The 25,717-nt window shown below is 38.2% G+C and overlaps 1 protein-coding gene across 2 annotated transcripts; it reads right to left on the bottom strand.

The window, feature by feature from the left end:
- LOC100252456 (protein ACTIVITY OF BC1 COMPLEX KINASE 8, chloroplastic) lies at nucleotides 1-25,382 on the bottom strand. Of its 2 annotated transcripts, XR_009466262.1 has the most exons (22): nucleotides 24,496-25,382; nucleotides 23,120-23,255; nucleotides 20,662-20,828; nucleotides 16,812-16,932; nucleotides 16,565-16,665; nucleotides 16,046-16,144; nucleotides 7,945-8,055; nucleotides 7,781-7,860; nucleotides 7,570-7,639; nucleotides 7,158-7,231; nucleotides 6,960-7,029; nucleotides 6,009-6,097; nucleotides 5,477-5,601; nucleotides 4,787-4,867; nucleotides 4,639-4,699; nucleotides 4,484-4,538; nucleotides 4,292-4,390; nucleotides 4,105-4,194; nucleotides 2,199-2,258; nucleotides 1,982-2,104; nucleotides 711-880; nucleotides 1-548 (listed from the first exon to the last, which is right to left on the bottom strand). XR_009466262.1 is itself a non-coding variant. In XM_059738706.1 (21 exons), exons 1-20 carry the CDS (start codon nucleotides 24,937-24,939, stop codon nucleotides 1,988-1,990), a joined length of 2,250 nt encoding a protein of 749 aa, XP_059594689.1. In that variant the 5' UTR covers nucleotides 24,940-25,382; the 3' UTR covers nucleotides 1-548; nucleotides 1,982-1,987. The 2 variants fall into 2 exon arrangements, 1 of the variants encoding a protein (XP_059594689.1); XM_059738706.1 differs by lacking the exon at nucleotides 711-880.
- Nucleotides 25,383-25,717: the final 335 nt, after the last annotated feature.

Below are 25,717 nucleotides of genomic sequence, written 5' to 3'. Positions count from 1 at the left end.
TGGGGGAAAGCTAATTCTGGATTTAGAAACAGGACTTGTATGAGTTATATTATACACATGGATACATCACACCTCAATGAAGTAGGTAGGGAGGCTACAAAAATGCCAATATCAACCATAGGACTTTTACAAAGAAAAATTTACATTAGGGCTGAAAGCCATCACATATTGTGATCAACTAGCCAACAAAGATACAACATCAAGGGACTAACTCATTTGGGGAACAATATCGTGGGGAAAAAGTACAAAATGGTTCTGGCCAACTTAAATAGCAAGTTTAAATTAGCAAATGAACATTATAAGATCTTACTTTCTTGGCAAGAATGTGGCCCTAGTGTTCACTCCTGAGACATCTTCACCATAAATCTGCAAGCTGGAAGCTTTTGCCCATATTGACTCTGGAAGAACTTAAAACATTTCTCAGAAGCTTTTGCCCACATTGACTCTGGAAGAACGTCACTTAAAACATTTCTCAAGCTCTTCCACTTCTTTCAATAGTTGGAAGGTGCAAGTAAGAAAGCCATATGAATTACATCTCCACTCTAGATCTGTAATGCACACAATAAAAGGATATGTACAATTAAAAATAAAAAATTAAGTCAGAGCAACTTTGCAAACCAATGGTAGAAGTATGAAGTAGAAACCTATAAAATGTATAATCCCCAACTTAATATCAAAAGAATGTGAAGGATATGACAAGGTAGATGCACCTAGTCAGACATTGATACATGAATTGCAGAATCCCTCTGGTCCATGGAGCATTACACATACCAAGTAAGAAGTTGATACACCAATTACAGAACCCTTACTGTTCTTGGCGCAACTATAATATATATCAAAGAATTTTAAATTCACCGGTGCTACTTGTCAACTTCATTAACTGCACTTATAAACAAAAATACTTGTGATTTCTTCAATGGTTCTAAGGGTATCAAACAAAGAGACAGGGATGGAGCCACCTTGGGCACCAAAATATGCTATGCAAAATTAACCTGTGACCACAGAGATAGATTTTAAAGTAATTATCTTTGAGATAAAGCAGAAACTATTATTAGATTTTGCCCCCCTAGAATTAATTCCTTGCTCTTTTCTTTACCTATAGTAAATTCCTGACTCCATCACTGCAAAGAGACCTTATCTCCACTGTTATTTATGATAATGGGAAATCACTTAGTTTACTGATTTACAAGGTAGTGAGCATATTGAAGTTTTTATGGTTGCAGGAAGAACATATGGGGTGTCTTATTTGCCAGTTGAAATACACTCTTCTATTCAGTGATAAACGTATTACCTATGTATTCAGGTGCTTGAGAGAGTCTTGTTTAAATTTATGACCGTGAAGGTGAAATCTTCACTATTTGAAAGGTGCCTAATATTTTTGTCATGACTGAGAACCTATGATGCAGATTGAGTATCCTCCCAGTTATTCTAAACTTTCAGTAAGTGCTCCCAATAAGGTTATTTCACAATCCAAACTTCAGGAGCAGTGGAAAAATAATTCTTGAAAAAGTTTGCCTACTTGCTTGCCAATATAATTCCCTCTTAGAATGGCATTGAACATGAAAAGGTTGAAGAGGCATCCTTTAAGTGTGAAAATTGTGACAAGTTCTTTTTTTTTTTTTTTTCTGAATGGTGTCACTGAACAACATATTGCTGAAGGTGAGGATCCCTGATCACTGTTTATGACATAAAAGAAATGATGATTCAGTTGATTAGTCAATCATCTTCTTTGGAAAACTCCAGAAGCCATACCTTGAGTTTTTATAGAGCTCTAGGCTCTTTCAACTCCACACAAGTTCTAGTTTTTGATATAACCTTTCTCCAGTTCTCTCTTCATGAATCTTTTGGTTCATAGTTTTATTTCTTTAGTCATTGCCCATCTGAAAAGCCTTTTCTTTTTAGCTATTCTTTACAAATAAAAATAAAATGAACGACTAGAATAATAGGATTCATAAAGTAATATGCAACAAGGTTCACTCACAACTTTTCATGCAGTTCCTGTAATCAGCCTTTCTCTTTGGTCTAATTTTTTGACCTTTATAATGCCAAAGAGAACTTGAAAGCCAAAAAACGCACAGAAGACATATGCTGCAATGGCAGGCACCTAAAAAAAAGAACCATTCAGGCAAAGCAGTAAGCATGAGTTCAGGAAAAAAGAGCACATATAGTGTCAAAACACAATGAAAATCTACTCTTACCCGGATTGAATTGAGATATAAAATTGTTGCTAGGTTTATTAGGCTCCCTGCAGCTACTGCCTGTTGATTAGACACAGATATTCAATTATGGGGAAAACATTCTGTCTTATAGAATATTTCAGAATCCATGCATTTAAATATAGAAAGTATATCAGCATAACCAACTAATCATTCTATTCACTAAACATGTAAACCTTAATTCAGAAAATCTTTAATTTACATGGAATTACTTGTACCAATCAATTTCCTGCATAGAAAGATGAATATGTAAAGAAAAATAATCATGTCCACTATGAGGCCTGAACACATACACAGAGAGATCCATATAGTGTTCCCCACATGATTGATGGACCAAAGGGGAAAAAAAAGGTCAATAAAAAATGCTTATCTTTCTCCAATACAGCTTACCAAACGCTCTACATGGGAAGCCATGCTTGGCTTATATTCCTAATTGAATGCACCAAAATTGCACCAGTTTGTTCCAGTTAACAGAGAATCAGAGATTTCATTTACCAAAACTGTTTAATAAAAAATAAAAAATAAACCCTTATTTTCTTACCTCTGTGTTTATTGATCATTCTTTAAAGCAATTAAACAATGATACTAGGAATACTTTGAAATCTGTTTATTTGAGATGAGATTTAAAGTCTTCCATAAGTGATATTTTAGATAAGAAACTAGAAACAATTTAGAGAATGGTTTTCCCTTTTTTTTTTTTCACTCCACATTATCTTCACATGTCCCAAAACCATATTGATAAATAAATGAAATATGTGCCTCCAAATTTAACAAATTCCTTTCTTTCTCTTTGATGAAAAGAGGGAAAAAAAAAAAACAATAAAATCAGACCAGTCATTGAACTAAAAAAGTTATCATTTCATGTTTCAATTGTCAGACCAATGGTTGAATTGCGATTAAACCACAGTCAAACCAATGAGATTATAAATATATGATTTATATTATATTAAAAATTAAAAAAATTAAACACATTTCATCATTTTATCATTAATATTGATAGATTAAAATATGATCAGGATAATATGAATATTTATTAAAATTTTAGTATTTCTATTTTTATTAAATATAGTTAACTTATAATTATTCTTATAAAATAAGATTTCATTATTTAAAGTTGTTTATATTTTAATATCTATATATTTTATTATTTTCAAAATTATTAGTTGTTTTATCTATATTATTTTGTTATTTATTATCCTATACTATTAAATAAATCATAAATCTTTATATTTATTTTTAAGTTTTGAATTTTAAATGCTATTCCATACAAAGATGTTCACATCTCAGTGCTGCACCCTTGAATTTTCCCCACTAAAGACTCCAGTTTGATCCTCATTCTGTCTATTCCCTTTGTTTGTATATGGCTTCGCACTTTTAAAAAAAAGGCTCCTTTGAATCCCACATCAGAAATTAAGTGACCGAAACTACCCTATAAAAGGGCCATTCAACAGTGTATTTGTCAACTCATTCAAAGAGTTAGGTAAGCTGCATGTTGGGCCCGCTTATTGCATGGGCTTTTGAACAAAACGAACAAAAGTTAGTTGGAACAAGCTTTTCCATTGGACCTGTGACCAAGAGGGGGGTGGGCTGTTGGACTGAACCAACTAGCTCACCAATTGAACGGATGGACCATTGGACTAACCAGTCCAATGCCGGTTCAACTCTATTCTAGCTCAATTAGGTGAACCAAACCGGATCAAGGTCTGATCAACGGTCTGACCAATCAAAGCAGCTGGTCCAGTCTGGTTTTTAGAACATTGAAAAAAAGAGAAGAAGAAAAAAAGTTCAGTATCTTTTTAGATTGCTGCAAGGTGGAGTAAATTCCTAAGAAGTTGATTAGTGACTATGATGTAGAATTCCATTAAGGTTAGTAGCAAGCTAAACTCACATTTCCCACTGTCTTCTGAACAGCTGCAACCCGTTGGAAAGCCCTCTCAGACTCCAAAGCTCGAACTCGAAGCTTCAAATCACCTTTCTCCTGTGAAATAGAATCCACATCGCATGATTGATGGAACATAGCAACTATTTAGGCCACTACTATTAAAAATACTATAAAGGAATTCCTGAAGCACTACCAATCTTTGGATAATCTCAGCAAGCTTTTCAACTCTATCTGCCTGTCTAAATAAGTTGTAGAATGCACGGGCCTGCCGGTCCCATCTCTTTCTGAAGTCCTGAAATATTTACAAGATTAACAGTTAAATAAGGAAATTCATAAATTTATATAGAAGTTTAAAGTAGGATGAATAATGGTGAAAAGAATTTGCCTTTAAGATAACTTCAACACCAGCTTCACGGAATTTTAGCAACTCCAATGCATAGCTACAAGGTAAAGCATGTGATACACATCAAGAAATAAAAATTGAGCTGCCACAAATCTCAGAGTATAAAATTTAAAAGAAGAATGGCAAGCAACACTCACGGTTTGGCAATCTCAGTAATATCAAATCGAGGGTCAAGACCCTTCCCAATGCCATCCAGTACTGCAAAGATGATAAACTTACTACTCTTGGGGTTGTGTTGTAAGGAACAGTATGTAGAAATAAATTGACTAGGCTTGGAGAAAGTACCTGAAAATGCTCTTACAACAAAGGTGAATGTAGCAGGAAATCTAAAGGGTTGATCTGCTGCAATAGCTAATAAATCTTCCCCTGGAATGAGAAAAAGGCAGCTATGAGTTACATGTTCAATAATGAACAGGTGAAAACACAAACATATCAAAGAAAAAAAGATTGAAGCAGAAAAGTTGCGCGACAAACTATTTGAGCCTAGAAGACCCAATTGTTGACAGAGCAGACATCTAACCATTGCATTCATGAAAATTGAGGTACACAAGCAGAAAACTTCACAACCAATCTGGAAAGACAACTTGAAGACATAAACCTCTTAATACATAGTCTTAAACATTGACCCATTTAAATATCCAACACCAATTAGAATATATGGCTTTCTCATTGAATTTATGAAGTAAACCATGAATATGCTGTGGCAAAAAATAGTTGCCTACATGGGCACAAAAAGAAAAATGAATTTAGTTCTCCAACAGTGCCCCACTTCCCTCATCTGAATACTGACATGATATGATATAGTCCCACTTTGGATATTCTGAAAAACCAAAGCCTCCTGGTAGGCCAGATTTCCTAATTCTCAGGAAAAGATAGTTTTTTGAAAAATTACTGACATTCAAATCGATCAAGAGTCAAGACAACTCGATAACTGTAATCTTAGGACAAAACTGAATCATACACCGAGTGAATTACCAATTGCAGCCAGACGTTGTTTCTTCTTCTCTATTTTTTCCTCCTTGCTTAATGGCTTTTTAAATCCAAGTTCTTGTGTTGCCATCTCTCTCTCCTTTCTTTGTGCTGCAAGACGCTCTTCAAAACTGCAAAAGTTATATATCCATGGTCATATAAATTTTCAAACACTGATTTATCAGTCATACTTTTGCTGTTTTTCTTTATTTGGCTATCTCCCAAGGTTTCCTTTAAGTAAGCCCATATACTTTTATTAAAGGTGAGAAACAGCAATATATCAAGCTTACCAATTTCTGCAGATACAACATAATGTAGACTGTATTAAGACAAGACACACCAACTACAGTGTTCCAAATGATTATTAGCAGCCAACAGCATGCCAGCCTTGAGCCATATAATCCCATAACAAAAACTATAAGCTACTGTTGTTGTGATCCAAAACAAACAATTCACCATTTCTGGTTTTGAATATGAAAAGGGAACCCAAAGGCTTTTTTCTTAATCTTTCTTTATTCTCCTCTTCATTGAAAATCACCTATTAAGGAAGAACTGTGCTGTTCGCCTGACAGCTGTCATATCTCCAGTAGGTACAAGAACACCCATTTGGATCATTGCTTGAACAACCTGCATGAATGGATGAGTTTCTGTCAGTAAGAAAATCATAATTAACCAATATGACCATAAAGGCCACAGGTATAAATAACTCTTATGATTCAAGAACTAAGAAATATCAATGTTTTAAAAAGTGGACCAGACCATACGGTTTGACCAATTGGACGGTCCACCAAACCCTGGTCTGGTTTGGTTCACCATTTGAGCTGGAAATGAGTTGACCCACTACTGAACCAGACCACCTGGTGGTCCAACCACTGAATCGGTGGATTGGCCTGGGCCTGGGTCCCTCAGTAAGCTCAGCACTTTAATGCATGGTGGTTGGCTTTAAATGTTTCTTTCATTTTGTTTTTTGTTTTTTTTTTTTTTCACAAAATCCTATGCATGCACAAGGCTTGAGATTGAACCCAGGATGTTTTGTTGGAAAAAGTGTAACATTCACCACCAAGCAAAGTCCACTCATGTGTTAATATAAGCATTTACATTATATATATAAACTATTTAAAGAATTCAAAATAAATATAAATAAGAGAACAAATAAATACGTAGAAGTGCACCTATGGAACCACTAATTGATATTTTGTTATGTTACAAATTATTAAAAACACTATCAAAAAGTTGATAGTATAAAAGATAAAAAATAAATATTATTAAGGTTTTCAATTTTCTATATATGCTTTAAATTTTTTATAATTATTTTCAATTTTAACAATATATAAATTATATATTTATGACATCACAGTTCGACGACATTTCAACTACTGATCCGATCATTCAACCATGAACCAGTAACTTTTCTAATTCAATGTCCATTCCGGTTCTGAAAACTATGAAAAACATATATGACTGTGCCACCAAACTAAGAAATAATTACCTTATCCGGATCCTTCTCATAAATTCCATAGAATGATTCCAGCAAACCTTCCCTGATGTTTGAACTGATACTGCAAGGAGATAGACAGTATTCATTTGTAATGGGCAATCATCATATTCCATAAAACTACTCTTAAGGAATTTATTTGGGAGACTTTTACTATAGATTTGTAGATTGGTATTAGAGTTTAGAAAACACCTTCCCATCATTCCAAAATCATAAAAGATTAGCCTTCCACCATTCACATCATCCACAGCAATATTTCCAGGATGCTGCCAAAAGAAAATAAAGGTTCCTAAGCAAGTTATGGATTGAAACTTATAGAACCCAAAGCAGAAATTCTAAATAATGTGGGGATGAATCATGAACAACATAGCTTTTATATCTCTAACAAAAATACTGAACTTATAAATTTGAGGAAGGCTATAAAGACCAAGGATGTCATCTTTCATGTATACAACTTGTAGTTTGAACATATAGACATGTATAAAATGCAAAAGGCTTCCATTTCTGACATTCAATAGGTTCTCTTATTAGATGATCCTGAAAATGAGTATTTGTAGAACCTGCTATGCCACTAAGAATTAACAGAATCAGACTAGAAACTTACTGGGTCAGCATGGAAAAAACCATGAGACAGTATCTGTTCCAAATAAGATTCAACAGCATATCTACCCAACCTACAGAACATAAAGTTAACATTAAAGTCATTTGTATGACAGAAATAAATCCTGTATCTCAAATATAAAAGCATAAGAACCGAGTCTCTGGTTACACACAATTCCACCAAGTTAAGGCAGAAGTCAGACAAATGTATTTACCTTTTGCGATCAACCCCTAACTGATCTAAAGCTTGTATCCTGTTTATTTTGATCCCCGGGACATACTCCATTGTCAGAACCTAAAACCCACAGTAAACCCTATTAGCACAGTGGAAAAAGGAGAGAAACTAATACTCACTTACAAAATCCTGAAAAGATTAAACCTGTGGTGTCGTATATTCCCAGTATATAGTTGGAACTTTTACATAATCCATGTCTTTGAAGTTACTTGCAAACAGTTCTGCATTAGCAGCTTCCTTGGTGTAATCAATCTCCTGGAGAAAAGGAAAAGAAAGAAGAATTATAATATGACTTGATATAAACTTGCATTCATGATCAATGAGGCATTATAAAACCTGCGAGGAAAGAATAGATCATTAGTGATACTAACAGTTAAGTCCCCCTCTCTTTAGTCAGTCCAAAAATGATGGACTACACTAACGGGTAGTCCTGCACATGCCAGACATTTCATATGAAAAACCAATGAAATTTTTTTTTTTTTTTTGATAGATAACCAATCAAATATATTAGAAAAGGCTAAAAAAGCCGCATGTATACAGGGGGTATACTGACCAGCCCCAAAAGAGGCTGGAAAAACAACAAAAAAAGGGTAAAAGTCTCACCCACCCTCAAGTGGTCCCAAGCCACTCCAAAAAGCCTAACAGAGAGTAGGTTTTCTCACCAATGTACACCTTAGCCCAACTCCACAAATTACATACAAAAGAATTCTTGAATTTCTGGATATCTAAAGACCCTCCCTTGAACACTATCCTATTCCTTTCCTTCCAAACCGTCCAAAAAATGCACAGCGGTATGGAATTCCATATTTTTTTCCTTTTTTTCCCCACAAAAGAACCCCTCCAGCTAAGCAGCACCTCTATAACCGACTCTGGGAACACCCATTGAACTCCGAAAATGACAAGGGTAATCTCCCAAATAGTTTTAACCACTGTACAATGTAAGAGAATATGATTCGCATTTTCCTCTTCGCAGCCGCATAAATAACACCGAATAGGGAACTGCCATCCCCTTCTTTGAAGCTTATCCAAAGTGAGGATCTTCCCCCACGCTGCCTCCCATGCAAAAAAAGACACTTTTGTTGGAACCTTGTCCATCCAAATGCGTCTATTCGGAAAAGCACCAATTGAGTATCCGCTCAAACTTTTGTAGGCCCCCTTGGCCCCAAAGACGCCGTTGCCTTCCCGCTTCCATCTCACTGAGTCCTCCTCCTGAGAAATCCTAAAATCCTTTAGAAGATTCAGCATTTCTCCTATCTGATCTATCTCCCAATCATTGAAATCTCTAGCCAGACTGAGATTCCAACCTCCTTGACCCAAACTAGAATCCCACACTTCGCAAACTTTGGCATTTTTATGACCCGCCAAGGTAAACAACTGAGGAAAAGTTTGAGAAAGCGCCTCATTGCCACACCACTTATCCATCCAAAACAAAACTCTATTCCCCTTCCCAACCTTAAGGTCCATGCTCTCCCAACACCAATCCGCCTCCTTCATTATCTCCTTCCACATCCCCACCCCATAAGGCCCACAAACATCCTTAGTCCTCCACCCACATCCCTCTTGACCATATTTCACCCCTATCGCCTTTTTCCATAGGTTATCCTTCTCATAGGCATATCTCCAAACCCATTTGCCCAACAATGTTTTGTTCAACAAATCTATCTTTCGGATGCCTAATCCCCCCTCCTCCTTAGGGCTGCAGACCACTTGCCAATTAATCAAATGAACTTTCCCCTCCGAACTTCCTCCCCCCCACAAGAAATCTCTTTGGATTTTTTCAATCCTTTTTGCCACCGCCTTCGGAATGCGAATAAGAGAAAGGAGGTAGATGGGTATACTAGCCAAAGTGCTCTTAATAAGAGTAATTCTTCCTCCCTTCGAGATATATTGTCTTTTCCACTGGGCTAGTCTTCCTCTCATTCTCTCTTCCACCCCATCCCAAGAGGAAGAGATTTTATGATTGGCTCCAAGGGGCAGCCCCAAATAAACAGTGGGTAAGGCCCCCAATTTACAACCCAACTCAGCCGCCAACTCCTCCATCTCATCCACTTCCCCCACCGGAATAAGGACACTCTTAGCCAGGTTAATTCTTAAGCCGGAGGCAGCCTCAAACCACGCCAAAATCCAGCTTAAATTGGTCAGTTGCTCTCTTCTAGCTTTGCAGAAAATTAAAGCGTCGTCAGCAAAGAGGAGGTGCGAAACAGTCAGCTCTTCCCCCCCTCTCCCCCGCATCCTACAGCCTGAGATAAAGCCCCCTTCACCAGCCCGTCTAATCATGGTGCTAAGCACTTCCATACCCAATACAAAAAGATAAGGAGAGAGGGGGTCTCCTTGCCGCAGCCCCTTTGAATTCGAAAAGAAACCAGCTGGAACCCCATTGATTAATATAGAGAATTTGGCGGTAGAAATACACCACCTCATCCAATCCATCCACCGAGACCCAAATCCCATCTTCCGAAGAACCTTCATAAGGAAGTTCCAATTGATACTATCATAAGCTTTTTCGATGTCCAACTTACATATCAACCCTTTCTCTTTTCTTTTATACCAATAATCAATCACCTCATTAGCTACTAGAGAAGCATCCAAAATCTGTCTCCCTCTCACAAAGGCATTTTGGTCAACTGAGACCACCCTATCCAACACTTTCTTTAGCCTATTTGCTAGGACTTTGGCTAAAAGTTTATACAAACTCCCAAGCAAACTGATTGGCCTAAAGTCCCCTAAGTCATCAGCTCCTCCTTTCTTGGGAATAAGGACCAAAAAGGTGGTATTAAGAGACTTGGCAAAGGATCCATACTCAAAGAATTCCTTAAACAGGTCCATCACCTCCTCCTTCACCAAATCCCAGCAATCTTGCCAAAAGGCCACTGTGAACCCATCCGGGCCTGGAGCTTTGTCACCCCTCATCTCCATTAGAGCAAAATGAATTTCCTCCTCAGAGAAGGGCACCTCCAAATTTTCAGCTTCCCGGGAATTAAGATGTTTGAGCTGCAGGCCCTCAATATCCGCTCTCCACCCCGGCTCTTCTGAGAGTAAATTCTGGAAAGCATTCACTATCCCCTCCCTCACCTCTTGATCCTCGGTCAGCGTCTCCCCATTAATTGTAATCCTGTCCAAAGAATTATTCCTGCGATGGGCATTGGCCATACGATGAAAATAACCGGTATTCCTATCCCCTTCCTTTAGCCACAGCTCCCTAGATTTCTGCCTCCAATGAATTTCCTCCATTAGCACCCATTTATGAAAAGCATCCTTGGCTTCTTTTTTCTGCTCAGCTTCAGCCATGGACAGACTCCTCTCACTTTCCACTCCATCCCAGTACTCCAGCTGTTGAAGGGCAGAATTTTTATTGACTTCCACCCTTCCAAACACCTCCCTATTCCAAACTTTAATATTTTGTTTCACAACCTTCATCTTGTAGGCCAATCTGAAGCTGGCCCTACCTCTTGCCTCAATCCCTTGCCACCACCCCCGGAGAAGACCCTTAAAGTTGTCCATTTTCAGCCACATATTCTCGAATCTAAACGGAGTTGGGCCTCTCCTTAACCCCCCACCCATCAACAGAATAGGAAAGTGGTCAGACGTGGGTCTATGCATTCTGCATTGGGTTACCCCACTGAACATATCTAGCCACTGCTGAGTCACTAAAAACCTATCCAGTCTTGCCCAAGATTGGTTATTCCTTCCCCCACTCCAAGTGGCAATGCCCCCTTGCATAGGAAGATCAATGAGCTCTAAGTCATCCACAGTTTGGGCGAAACTTCTCATGGCCCCAGACAATCTTCCCTGTCTACTCCTTTCACGCTGGGACAAGATTACATTGAAATCCCCCCTTATACACCATGGCTCTTCCCACAAGCCTCTAATCGCTCCTAGCTCTTCCCACAGACAATCCCTGTCTTCTTTGGGGAAAGGACCATACACCCCAGTAAATATCCATGTCATCCCATTTTCCACATTCCTCATCCTACACGAGACTGAGAATTTCCCCACCTCCGTCTCCATCATCTCCAGAGACCTCTTATCCCAACACACCAGAATCCCTCCCGCAGTGCCCATAGCATCTAAAGCCACCCAATTAGACCACCTACCAGAACCCAAGCTTCTAACCACGCCCTCCGACAATGTCTGTATTTTGGTCTCCTGAAGACAAAAAAGATCCACCCTCTGACTTCTGATCACTGCCCTAATGACCCTTCTTTTGGCGCTGTCATTGGCCCCACGAACATTCCAGCTCAGTATTCTTAGCTTCATTTAAATTCCATAATTTGGCACCCCCTTACTTGCCCACCACCATTTTGCTTCTTCCCCCCTTCATAGTTAATGGAGCATTCTAATCTTTTCAACTCCCTCTCAAATTTGGATTTCTCCAGAATGTTCTTGCTATGAACTCTTTCCCTTCTCTTCCGAATTTTAACCAGAAATTCCATAATATCCTTCTCCAATCCTTCTGTCGAAAACCCCAGAAAATTGCTGAACTTGGCCAAATCACTGTTCTCCCAGCTAAGCTCCCCCCCTGCCTTATTTATTCATGGCACTATTTGATCAGAGCCCAAGTCCTTTCCAATATCAACAGTGCTGCTTTTGCTAACCTCCACCAAATCCCAACATTCTCCAGTTTCTCTCGAGGGGGATTCCAATCCCGTGATCATTTGGAGCGGATTTTCATCCTCATCACACTTCTTTCCATGCCCAGAAAGGTCGCAAAACTCCCCCACTGGAGTCCGACCAAAAAGAAAAGAAGGGGGGAGAGGAGGCTCAGGGATTAAGCAATCGGACCGAACGTACCTCTTCGCTTCCTCTACAAGGGCGAGATCAGTCTTCGTTTGCTCTGTGTGGAGGGACTCTGCCTCTCTCAACCTCCGCAGCCCGTCCTTCTCCCAAAACAGATAGCATTCATAGCGTGGGCTTCCCGAGCTTGGGCCGCGACATTGGGCCTCAACAAGATGGTCACTTGGCTCCCTCATTGGCCTTTGACCGTCTGCTACCAGACTTATATCCACCGTGGGCTTCCAGGCCTTAATCCGTCTGGAGTCCACCTTCTCCTTTTGCCCAAAAGAGACCACAGAGGAAGAAGATGGGCTTAAACCCTCAGACCCACGAGGCTCCACCACACAGCCCATCACTGAAGGCCCACTCTGCACAATCCCCTTTCCCTTGGGTCTTAGTTGTAGCGCACCCGGCCCATGAGACCACTCCGTGGATCGCCCCGACCCATGAGTTAGTCTTCGCGTCCCATCCACAGTCTGCAACTACTCCTCGAGCCTCGAGCCTCCCTCAACCTCCCTCACGCGCTTGCCCTCGCGTGGTTGGAACTCACCCTCAACCTCTCCATCTGCTCCGACACCCTCAACCTCTTCATCTGCTCCGTTGGATTTTCCCTTCTCGACGGTCGACGTCACACGCATCGTCGGCCTCGTCTCCCACCACAGAGAAAGGGAATAGCACAGATTCTCAACGCATATTTCAACCATTTTAGGGCTTTTCCCCCCATTTATCCTAACCCGAATTCTAGCCCACTGTAGCTCCTCCTTCCTCTCCGTTTTCTCATCTATATCCACAAAGCCCCCGCACCCCTCTCCTATCTTGCTCAGAATGTCTCGGTTCCATAGAGAAATGGGAAGACCCACTATCCTTACCCAGGCCTCTCCTTCTTTCTCTTCCTCCGACACGCATCCTGTCCTTTGGCTCCATTTTTCCAGTCGCATGACGAAGCCCCCGACCTCTATTTCCCCATCAACTAGGGCTTTCTCAGCTTCTTTTACCATCTCATATTCCAATAATACCTTTCCGTCGTTCAATTTGGCCAAGCCTAAATTGCCCTTTAGCCCCCACACTTTTGACATTTGGGTTCCCCAGCTCCTTAAATCTTCCCCCTCTCCGCGCCTTGGGTTCCAACACCCGACAAGGCACTGGTTCAGCTTCTCCAAATTCTCCCTTATAGCTCTGTTATCCACTTTCACCCTAACCACCTCGTCCTCGGTGCTGCATTTTTGCTTGACCATCTCCGCAAAGGATTTTCCCAACATGGGTATCCAAAATTTGTCCTTGTCCTCTTGTCTCGCTTGCCTGCCTGGACTAGACTCCATCTCACGCAGCGCCTCCGCCAAGAGGACCCAACCTCCTTTTGCTCCTCTGCCTTTGGGGACAAAGATACTGAACCTCTTCTTTGCCCTATCAGTAACCCCCACTCGAAGGAAACATCCCCCCTTATTTTCGCCTCGCACTAAGGAGAAAAATCTCCCCTTCTCTTGCCAGCGTTTCTCCCAATAGCCAGTTCTCATGTCCTTTGAACAACAGAGCAAGCCTTCAATGAGTGGCCCTAAACTTGCCGGCCCCAATTTGATCCAAGAAGAAACATCTCCCTTTCTTTCCACTATAAAGATTTGCATCCTACCCTTCTTCTTCTCTGTCTCGACCAGAAAAGTCTTGGATTCTATCCCAAAACTCCTTTTCCTACCCCCTGACTGGAGATGACTCACTGAGTCCTCGTTCACATCTTGGGACCAGCTTTCTTCTTCATCGCTCTCACACACTCTCTCTCTAGATCTTTCTCTCTCTTCCATCACACTTAAAAAAACCAATGAAAATTTGATTTCACTTCATAAATGATGTTTAGTTTTTATATATAATCCTTGAGAGGAGCTGCAAATAATCTATAATTAGAAGCATTCTCAATGTCACCAATCTCATGATATAAATCTAAGGCTATGTTTGGTTCCTGTAAAATTTGAGGGAAAATGTGAAGGAAAGAAAATCAAGAGAAAAGTTAGAAGGAAAGAAAAAGTGAAGGAAAATAAAAAATAGATTTAAAGTAAATAAATTATTTTTATATTTTTTTTCAAACTCATTTTACTTATTTTTCTCTGTTATATAAAGATTAAATTATTTTAAAATGTATAAATTTCTAATTAATTTTAATTATATTTGCTTTTTCCATGGTGAAACCAAACATGAAAAAACCATTTTTTTTAACATTTTTTTTCTTTCCTTGGTATTTTCTAGAAACCAAACATAGTCTAAAAATATTACAAATAACTTATATATTGTCACATGCATATATACAAACAATTTATGTATCACACACCAAAGCAATAGTGAGATCTCAACTAGCTTAATAACTTACATATTGTCACATGCATATACGAACAATTTGACTCTTCAATGATGAAGGAAAGCATGATGATCCCTAAACTTATATTATCAGTTGCCAACAGATCTTAGAAAGAGAAAAAAGATTTGAGCCCAGATCAAAACCAAACATAGAAACATTTTCAAACCTGGTAGCTTATGCTTAAAAAAAAAGGAAAAGAAAAGAAAGAGAGTAAGCCTGTTGACTAGCTTCCTAATAGTCTCTAGATGAATGGTTTCTGTGACTGGTAGTTGGACTGCATCTGTTTCTTTTATCAGAGTATTTGGACCATATCACTTACTCAGCTTAACTATGACCTATACCAACACACCCCCCCACCCCCTCCTCTCTTCCCTTCCCCTCTCCCTCCTTTTTTTTAAAAGAAAAAAACCAGCAAATCCACCCTAACAGTGAGGCTTTGATCCCAACTACCTGCAAAACAAACACCAGATGATATGAGACAGCACCTCTACCCTACAATACTAAAATACTGGGGAGGCTTGAACTTGGGACCTTAGGTTAATATTGCCAGATGACACTATCACCACACCCCAGGGGCTTGACTTATCCTAACTATTATATCATTCTTTTCCAATCTGGTAAATCCAGGGCCATAAAATCTTTTACATCATACGCATCAAATCTTTCCTTGCCACCTCAATCATGTTCTTATTCCCCTAACTTTGTTGCATAATTGAACCAATTCACTCAACTTCCTCTAACCTATGTTCTTAACTGCAGCTGCCTCCAACTTCTTGAAAGTGCAATATTTTTTCCTTCTCTTGCTACTTGTTTGTCTTGACCTAGTCATCTCAACTACACTGTCCCATATAGACATTTTGTTTCACCTCCTTGATATGAATTTTGCAGGGTAAAGCTGGCCTGCTGAATTATCTTATCCCAGTTGTCTGCCTCAAAGTTATGGTAACTAACAATAGAACTTCATTAAACACCTAAAAGCTGAAGAAAAAACTAGAAATTAGTCGGAAACCATTAATGGAAGGGAAAAAATAACCCGAAAAATACTTGAACAGATTTTGAACTTCATAGCTTCCTAGATTCATCTCAACTGTTGCTAGAATGAGGCAAGAATACAGGGGTAAGAACTACCTGATATAAAACATTAGCACACTCATCATAAATAGCTACCCAATCCCTCTTTGCGCCATCAGACTTTGGGTCAATCTTTTGAAGATATTCTGCAATCACCTAGAAAAACAAAACAATGAAAGAACCAATTTGTATCAGAGTTGGCAAAGCCCTTACAAATGCAAGTATTAGAAATACCTTTCATGCGTATGTAATATCTGGGTAAATAACATGTTAACATAGTTCAAGCAGCAAAAAGTGCAGGTAAAGAAACCAAGTCTCCATGTCTCTTGGTTACCAACAATAGAATCATACAATAGACATAGTGCATTAATTGAAATGAATTACTAATGTAACAAGAAAGGAGGTAAAGAAATGTGTATGGAAACTCTCAAATTTGCAGGCAAAATTAGGAATCAAAGACAAAATGTAGGAAAATTGGAGTGGGCATGAAGATATAAACAGAATAAAATCATGAGAAACCACTCCAACCATTTGAATAGGGATAAACATATTTTAGAACAATTCGAGGGAACTAACCCTTAGGTTTTTCAGATCAATATCAAAGAGATCCTTCAGGCCAGGCCTTTGTACTTTAACAACAACCTCTTGCCCCTTCAACCTTGCACGGTGGACCTGGCCTGCATGGTTAAAATACAATATCTAGATATTTAGTTTCTTATCAGTTATTGCAAGTATAAACCAAAAGAACACTAGACTATGCTACATTTCTAAATGCACAAGTTTCCACTTATTACATCAGGATCTAAACTGATATCAAGATTACCAAGACTAGCAGCAGCTATTGGTTCGTAGTCAAATTGATCAAATATATCACCCACAGGAGCTCCAAGCTCTTCCTCAACAATAGATATAGCAGTCTCTGATGGAAAAGGAGGAACTTGATCCTGCATGAGAACAGCAATATATTAGTACCTCAGAGGATTAGCAATATACAAGATATAGAAAAACCATAATAAGTAAAGAGCGTTTTTTTCTTTTAGAAACAAACATGAGAAGAACAAGGTTGTGTTTACTCCATACAAAGTGATCTAAGCACTAGCTAAAGTAGGGAAAAAAAATTATATTCAAAGCAGCTAATGAAGAAAAAGATATTAAGAAAAGTTTTTGCACCAAAAGAACCACTAGATCATTAATTTTGGTCTCATATGCCCAGCATGGTCTGACCAAAAATGATATTAACTAATGGAGGGTTTCAGGGTGGGTAGAAATAGAACTAGGGTGTCCCATTTGCAATTTGCGGATGACACCATATTCTTTTCTAACTCAAGGGAGGAAGAGTTGCAGACTCTGAAGAGTCTTTTGCTAGTGTTTGGGCACATTTCTGGGCTCAAGGTCAATCTTAACAAGAGTAGTATTTATGGCATCAATCTTGATCAGGCTCTTCTTTCAAGATTGGCTGAGATGCTTGATTGTAAGGCGTCTGGATGGCCTATTCTCTATTTGGGTCTCCCTTTGGGCGGGAATCCTAAGGCGTGTGGATTTTGGGACCCAGTGGTTGAGAGAATCTCAAGTAGATTAGATGGGTGGCAAAAGGCCTACTTATCCTTCGGGGGGAGGATAACTCTTATCCAATCTTGTCTTACCCATCTGCCAAGTTACTTCCTATCCTTATTTAAAATTCCCGCTTCAGTGGCTGCAAAAATAGAGAGGTTGCAAAGGGATTTTTTATGGTCAGGGGTTGGGGAAGGCAAAAGGGACCATTTAGTGAGGTGGGATGTTGTGTGCAAACCGAAGACAATAGGGGGTTTGGGTTTGGGGAATATTTCTTGGAGGAATCTCGCTCTTCTAGGGAAATGGTTATGGAGGTATCCTAGAGAGGGATCAGCTCTTTGGCATCAGGTCATTTTAAGCATTTATGGTTCACACTCTAATGGTTGGGATGCTAACACTTTAGTAAGATGGTCTCATCGCTGTCCTTGGAAGGCTATTGCTCAAGTCTTTCAGGGGTTTTCTTTGATTACTCGGTATGTGGTAGGAAACGGGGAAAGAATTCGGTTCTGGGAAGATTTGTGGTGGGGGGACCAACCTTTGGGAATCCAATATCCAAGACTATTTAGAGTAGTAGTGGATAAAAACATTTCTATTTCTTCAGTTCTTGGTCCTTCTCGGCCTTTCTTGTGGAATTTGAATTTCCGACGTAACCTGTCAGATTCTGAGATTGAGGACTTAGAAGGCCTCATGCGGTCTATCGATGATTTGTATCTCTCTCCTTCGGTCCCAGATGCCAGATTATGACCATTATCCTCTTCAGGGCTCTTCTCAGTCAAATCCTTTTTTCTAGCATTATCTCAATCTTCTGGATCTCCTCAGAACTTTCCTTCAAAGTTCGTGTGGAATTCTCAAGTTCCTTTCAAAGTGAAGTCCTTTGTATGGTTAGTGGCACACAAGAAGGTGAATACTAATGATATGTTACAAGTGAGAAGACCCTACAAAGCCCTTAGTCCTGATATTTGTATCCTATGCATGAAGCACGGGGAATCAGCAGATCATCTTTTTCTTCATTGCTCCTTGACGATTGGGTTGTGGCACAGGTTATTTCAGTTAGCTGAGATGGTTTGGGTTCCCCCAAGGAGCATATATGACATGATGTTCATCAAACTTAAAGGCTTCGGTAATTCTAAGAGAGGGATAGTTTTGTGGCAAGCTGCGAGCATAGCTCTAATTCGGGTTGTGTGGTGGGAAAGAAACGCAAGGATTTTTGAGGATAAAGCAAGGAATTCAGGGTTCCTTTGGGACTCTATTGTTTTCCTTGCTTCCCTTTGGGCTTTTTGTTCCAAGGCATTTAAGGGGATTCCCCTTAATGTGATTCAACTGGATTGGAAAGCGGTGTGTACTCCATAGGGATTGGTCCTTAGTGGGAGGTCGTTTGTTTTAAGTGTATTTTCTTGTATTTTAGTTGTCTTTGGTGGGAGGATTTCTCATCCTTCTTCTTGTACTTCTTATTATATTAATATATCTTTGTGGCGTTTCCTATCAAAAAAAAAAAAAAAAAAATACCATAGAAGCATATAGAATTTGTTTGATGTCTAATAACAATTCTATCCCCTGTCTCCCAACTGAAATGAACATCTAGGTTATCAATTACTTATAAAGAGAATGTCGTTTCCATTTTTATCTTCTTCAGAGATTTTAGTTCCAAAATGGCAATCTGTGGGATAATCATTGGGAATCAGTTCTTACTATTTCATATCTATATCACATTACTACTTCCGAATGAGTTTTATATTGTTTTCCCCATCCACTTTGCTATAGCCAATTTTTTTCAACAACATAACAAAGTAAGAAAACATCAGATATCTAGTATCAGGGGAGTACCCATGTACCCTTAATCCCACTGTCCATCTACCAAGATTTCTTTTGGGTCAATCAACGAAAGTTAATTCTTTTAATAATAAAGGAATGTCCTAAAAGAACTTTTTTCTAGGAGGCAGAATTTCACGTACAGCAAGGTTGTCAATAGATAAGACTAGAGGGACCAGAATAAAAATAATAATAATATAGAATCATTCAGTCATTCTAAACTTTTTTCTTTGGCGCCTGCTTTCCAGAACCTGTAACTCTTTCACAGTTTCCCCTTTAGGTTAAAGAGGTTGAATTTTGGTTGGGCCTATAAAAGAGGAATTTACAATGTTTAGGCTCTCATGGCATAGCCATTTAACCCAGAAAAATCAATTCCTATCTCGTCAGCCAAAAGAGGAGCTTCTGAATTTTTGGTTGTTCTTGAAATTTCCACTTTTGTCTTTGAGAGTGTTATGTCACTTTATTGCCATCTTACTTTTTTTTGTGGGAGAATTCTCCCCCTTATTATTACCCTTTTCCCTTAGTGACTTTCATTTATGAGGGAAAGAAAACCAGCACAAAATAGTCTTTTTCTTATTGATACCCTTACCAGATAGGTTGACATCAACCAACCCATGACCACCTCTTCCTTCCTTCATCCCCACTCACAAAAAATAAATAAATAAACAAAGCAAAAAATAAAACCTGGAAAAAAAAAAAAGAACAAGAAAATCCCTCTGCAACCCATTCAAAATCCCTGGCAGATTTGGATCAGTAAAAAAATGTCTTCTATTCCAGTTGCAATTCCAGCACCTAATAGGCTAATACAATGTTTATGTGTGGTTCCAACCAAGCTAAGAAGGATTTCAATAAAACATAATATGTTATACCATGAATAGAAAAAAATAGAACAAAACTTGAGTGACATTCTCTTGCCATGATAACAAATTGATGCCTGACTATAAAGTATTATCAAAACTTTACACCAAAAATTCCCACTTTGTAAGGCATAAAATGGTGCAAGCATTAATAAAAACATCTATTATTTTTTGTGGCACTTCAAAAAGATATAGACAGTGAAACAATAAATTACAAACAGAATGCTACATATGTGCATGATAATAAGCTGCTAGTAGGATGGTTAACACCATTCAATATCCTGTGTCCTGCATTAGGAAATGCATGCAAAGCTTATCATATTAATCTAAGAGTCAAACTTCCAACTAAATTCTTCCTTGAAGTGAGAAATTCAAAGAATATTAAGAAGCAGACTGGCAGAAACATCCAAAGCCATGAAGCATTCATTAATGACATTCCAATAGAATAGTTGTGACCTGAAGTTCTGATAACTGATCAACATATTCTTGAGCAAGAATGTCCACCCTTGTGGAAAACTGTTGGCCAATTTTGATGAATGTTGGACCTAGTCTTAAAATGCTTTCCTTTAACCACTTGGCTAGGGCTTTTCTCCTTACAACTTTCTTTTCCTCTGTCATTCCTCCTGCATACATGTTCTTAAAATTAGATATAGACATTTATAAGAAATTAAAAGAAAAAAAATAAACAAAGACACTCAGGTATCTAAAGGGTTAAAGTTTAGCAATAGAAACTTTCACAAGCTAATCATTCCTAAATCTTAATATATAGTAATTCCACACAAGCACAAGTAGGTTAGCTTTTAAAAACCATGGATTTCTTTTATGTAGTCTCTGTACACCTTGCTTGTACTTACATTTCCCCTTCTTTTTTTCTCTAATAAACTGTCTATTCATTTTTAAATAAAAACAAAAATAACATGACAACAAAAACAAGTAATAGATTATTATTTATCAACAGATAACAATATGCAAATATTACAGTGATTTTTGATTTGTTATGATGATAATTTTGAGATGATTAAGGTGAAGATGATAATAATTACAATAGCAATAAGAATAACAACTATCACATTGGCAGAAGGTGATTGTGATCAACGTCACAGATGCTACAATATTTAGGCAATAAACAAGGCCACTCATGGAATCTGAAGAAAAAAGTGAGAGGTCTTGTGATATGATGCTAAAAAGAGCAAAGGACATCTGCAATGAAGCCCCTAAAATTCATCCCCAGATTTAAGAACCGAGCACACAAATCCCATGCTACAAAAACAGCAAGTTAAGCATCCATTTTATAACTCTCTAATCATATGCACAATCAAAGAATAAGAGAGAAAACTCCTTAGTAGGACAGCTTGCGTTGATCCTGGAACAGGCAATGGGATGGATTTCAGTCAGAACAAAATGTCAGCAAGGCTTAAAATGCCTAGTATGAGCCTAAGCTATTTTATAAAGTGTCAACCTGAAATCAACCTGGAAACCCAATTACAATAATACAACAAAAGTATTTAAACAGATATTAAAGGCTTTTAAAATAATAACCAGACCTGTTTTAGATAGGCCAAGCACAAACACTAACCTGAACTGAACCTGTCACAGAAAATAATTTATTTAGGAAACGCTACTTGAACCCCTTTATTTTTGTAGGTTGGGCATCTTAACCAGAATTTGCAAGCTCTGCCTGATTCCATCTCTTTCTTCTGTCTATGTTCAAGTTTTGTGGAATCCAGAACTTTTATCATAGGAGTGTTAAACTACCACTTATCTCAAAAGTTTAAGCTTGTAGGAAATAAACAAACTGTCTAATACTTATAATATCGTCTCATGTGTGTCTCCTCTTATGGAGGGTTTTGTTTTGGGGGGGAAAAGGAAAAAAAAAAAAAAAAAAAAAAAAGGAATAAGAAAAACCTAATTGGACCCTTTATTGGCGGCAGGTTAGGTATCTCAATTAGATTTTGACAGCTTTGCTTGATTCCATCTCTTCTTCTAGCTATATTTGGGTTCTGTGGAATCTAGAGCTTTTATCACAAGATTTATTTTACAAAAAGTTTAACCTTGTTACAAATGGACTAAAATATCAAACTCACTAATATTTATCATCATCCTGTCTCACATACAACCTCCTTTCAATACGAGTTCAATAAATTTGGGAAAGAACCCCCTGCCTAACATGCAGCCTCCTCTCAGAATGGGTTCAATAATTGGAAATAAATAATTGGAGAGGTATCAGCCCAAGACCTCCAAGAAATAAACCTGTAATACTATGTTAAACTACCATGTATCCTTAAAAGCTTCAGATTGTACAGAATAGACTAACAATATTTACCAAGCACATTGATACTCGTCATCATGAATTACTTATCACTTTTTACTTCTCAAGTCTCATCAGGAAAAAGGTTCTTTTGCCCCATGTTTATACAGACACATCAATAAATTCCCCTCACACATCTTCAACTGATCATTCCATTTCTTCAATATGGTTAGCACTCCAGGCCTAAAATCTAAGTCCATAGTTGCTTAATTCACTCTAAATAGGATAAGAAACCAACTAAAAAGTCCAAAGTCTAAGCATCAACATGTGCATATTCTAATTATGGTTTTCAGCAATTAATTGCTCCGCATGCAGACTACAGATAGATAAAAGCTTACTAATCGAGAGGGGAGAGGATTGAGGCACTCAATTAATATGCTTTCAGCTATTGACCACCTTGACTTGAATCAATCATGTTATTCATTGGATATCAACAAGTAGATCAATTTATTTAAAAAAAAAAAAACAGTTTATTTTAGCAGTATGATAATCTTCCAACTTAAGGATGAAATTGCATGCTAAAAGTAATATGAGACCTTGTAATTATGATTAAAAACTAATCATTAAGCACTCGATGGTTTGAGCAATTCCAGTCTCTTGACTGACCTCGATAAGAGAATTTCTGATTGTTCAACCAAGCCTTTGTGATAAATGTTAGCACAAATCCCCAAATTTCCAAAGTTCTTTGTATGGTAGAATAGGTCTTGAATCTATTCCATCGGCCCCCAGGTGCAACAGAGACCTGCAAAACCCATATAGTACCATAAAATAATAAGATTGGTATATAAGGTAAACAACAATTGACATGCACATGAGAGCATGAGCACTGACAGACATGCACAAACACACTCCATTGCATACACATGGATAAAATGTTTACGTGAAAAAAAAAAAAAAAAGCAACATATGGGTTAATTGCATGTTTGTGTTTGGCATGGATGCATGCAATGAAATTGAGCATTCTACTTAAAAGTATTATGGACCATACTGAACCAATCTTTCTGAGCATTCCTTTCTCAGTTACCGCCAACGGTTCTATGTAAGACTATTATACATCCTACTAAATAAATCTTCCTCATAATTCCCTTATCAGATACAACCAACTGTTGTTTAACATTTCCTACCCTCATCCTCTTAGACCCACCAGCATTTATTAACTTGAACTAACCATATAAATCCATCCAAGCTGTCATCTTACTGGCCCAGCCATCCAATTGTGCATTAATAGCATAAGAACTCTAAGATTAAAACTCATAAAAAACCTACCGACTAAAGCCGAAAGGGCTTGTTTGGACAAGCAAGGAGATAGAATTTCTCTCATTATTCCATGTATAATTCATGTAGAAACTCAGCATACAGATTGGGGCAGGGCCATTACCAGAATTGGCCATCAACATGGCCAACGGCAATGAAATTTTTTTTAAACAGAAAGGATTTCGATACATGACAAACTAATTCTGGCCATCCATTATGGTCACAGGCCCAATTTGCTTTGATAGTCTCATTCTAGATTATAGATGAACACTTAAAAGCCATATAGTTTCTCAAGGACATCCAAATGAACAAAAAAAATCATTATTCATCATCAAATCTGATAGAAATACAACAAGAAAAGAATTCTGATACAAACTATAATGCAACAAATTTTAAGGTTGATTTCTCTATATATCCACAGTTTCCAAATATTAACCCTCATTTTCAATAACTATCTATTTCCGAGCTGAGAAAACTGTCTTAGTGGAATATAAACTAAAATTTCAGAATCTTATTTTTTTTAAGATGCTTAGTTTTCAAACTAAGACAAATAGCATTAAACTCCATTGCTTCGAGGCTTGAGAGACTTCAGATTCTGTTCTCTTCCTGCATTTCCTCAGTAACTAAATAGATAACAGAAAACAAATAGATAGAGAATATCGGACAATATAACAAACTCAAATTCAGCTCCACCAATACAAAATTTTAAAAGAATAAAAAAATTATACTTCAATCTGTCCTTGCCCACTTCGCTTAAACCACGCCTCCTCTTGTCCAATCTCTTCTATCGTCTTCTTCTCCACCCCATCAACCTCCGTCTTCACCTCATAAACTTCCTCAACAACCGTCACAGCAGCAGCGCCATTCCCATTAACGTACTTCGGCAAGCTCCCATTACTCGCACCGTTCGTGTACCCCTCAACCGACCCATTATAACCGTAACCGCCATTCCCGTTCAAGTTAGCAGCACCATTCCCTCCACTGAGCAATTCACTCTCCCTATCCTCTACCACCACGCCATCCCCCTGAACAGCCCTAACCCGTCCCCGAAGACTAGCACCAGTCGTAATCCTTCTAGAGAGAGAAAATCTAGAGAGAGAAAGCCGGAGTTTAGGAGTGGTTTCGGGAGGTAGAAAGGTGAAATTGGGCAGAGGTAGAGAAGCACTCGCCATTGGCAGAGCTACCGTTACACGATCTCCTTGAAAAGAGGGTGACTTTCAAACCCTAACCCTAATTCTCATGGCGATTGAGAAAAAAGGAAGAGAGAATTTGAGAGTGAAGAAGATGAAAAGAGCCAGAGGAAGAAGCAAAGCAAATAATAATAAATAAATAAATAAAATGAGAGGAGGGTGAAGAGGACACGTGGCAAATGAGAAGATGAGTGAACGGAGAGATGGGGATTCTCATTGGGTGAGAAGCCATCGGGGTTTCACCTCCGCCACAGAGTCAGCTGTCTGAGTAAGTTCTTTTTTGGACGCTTTTTTGCTTACGTGTCCCTTTATATGGTTGCCTTAAGCCTGTTAAAAAAATTAAATTAAAAAAAAAAAAGAGAGAGAAGACGAAGAGAAGGGTTTGGGTGGCGGGTCGGGTGGAGGAAGCTGACTTGTCAGACAGTGGTCCAGGTCAGGATAGGATTTTGACAGGCTGTACATTGCGGGTTTGATGGAATTGACTGTCAATTCAAGCTCAATTCCGATTAATTGAAATTCCAATTCCAAATAAGAAAAACTCAATTCAAACAAAATCTAAAGTAATCTATAATTTCAGATGTTTAATTGCAATTTTATTTTTTAAAACACTTATTGAATTTAAATTCGTTGACTATAGCTTTGGGCCATTTCTAATAATAAATTTCTTAAATAATTTCAGAGTGACAAAGTACACAAAGAAGAATCGCTTATGTCCTTAATAATAAAAGTAAAAGCACAAGTAATTCATATTAATAAAAAT

The sequence above is a fragment of the Vitis vinifera genome, chromosome 7 (assembly GCF_030704535.1).
Source record: "Vitis vinifera cultivar Pinot Noir 40024 chromosome 7, ASM3070453v1".
In the NCBI taxonomy this organism is placed as follows: Eukaryota; Viridiplantae; Streptophyta; class Magnoliopsida; order Vitales; family Vitaceae; genus Vitis; species Vitis vinifera.
Note: the sequence above shows the minus strand (reverse complement) of the source record. Positions and strands in the feature narration are given on the sequence as shown.

What these genes read in the sequence shown, in the direction of transcription:
- LOC100252456 (XM_059738706.1), bottom strand. Translation starts at nt 24,939, where the DNA reads ATGGCGAGTGCTTCTCTACCTCTGCCCAATTTCACCTTTCTACCTCCC. An exon ending in CTGAGATTATCCAAAGATTG is followed by an intron (nt 4,195 to 4,291) that starts GTAGTGCTTCAG and finishes TCTATTTCACAG; the next exon opens with GAGAAAGGTGATTTGAAGCT. An exon ending in TTCAGAAGACAGTGGGAAAT is followed by an intron (nt 2,259 to 4,104) that starts GTGAGTTTAGCT and finishes TCTAATCAACAG; the next exon opens with GCAGTAGCTGCAGGGAGCCT.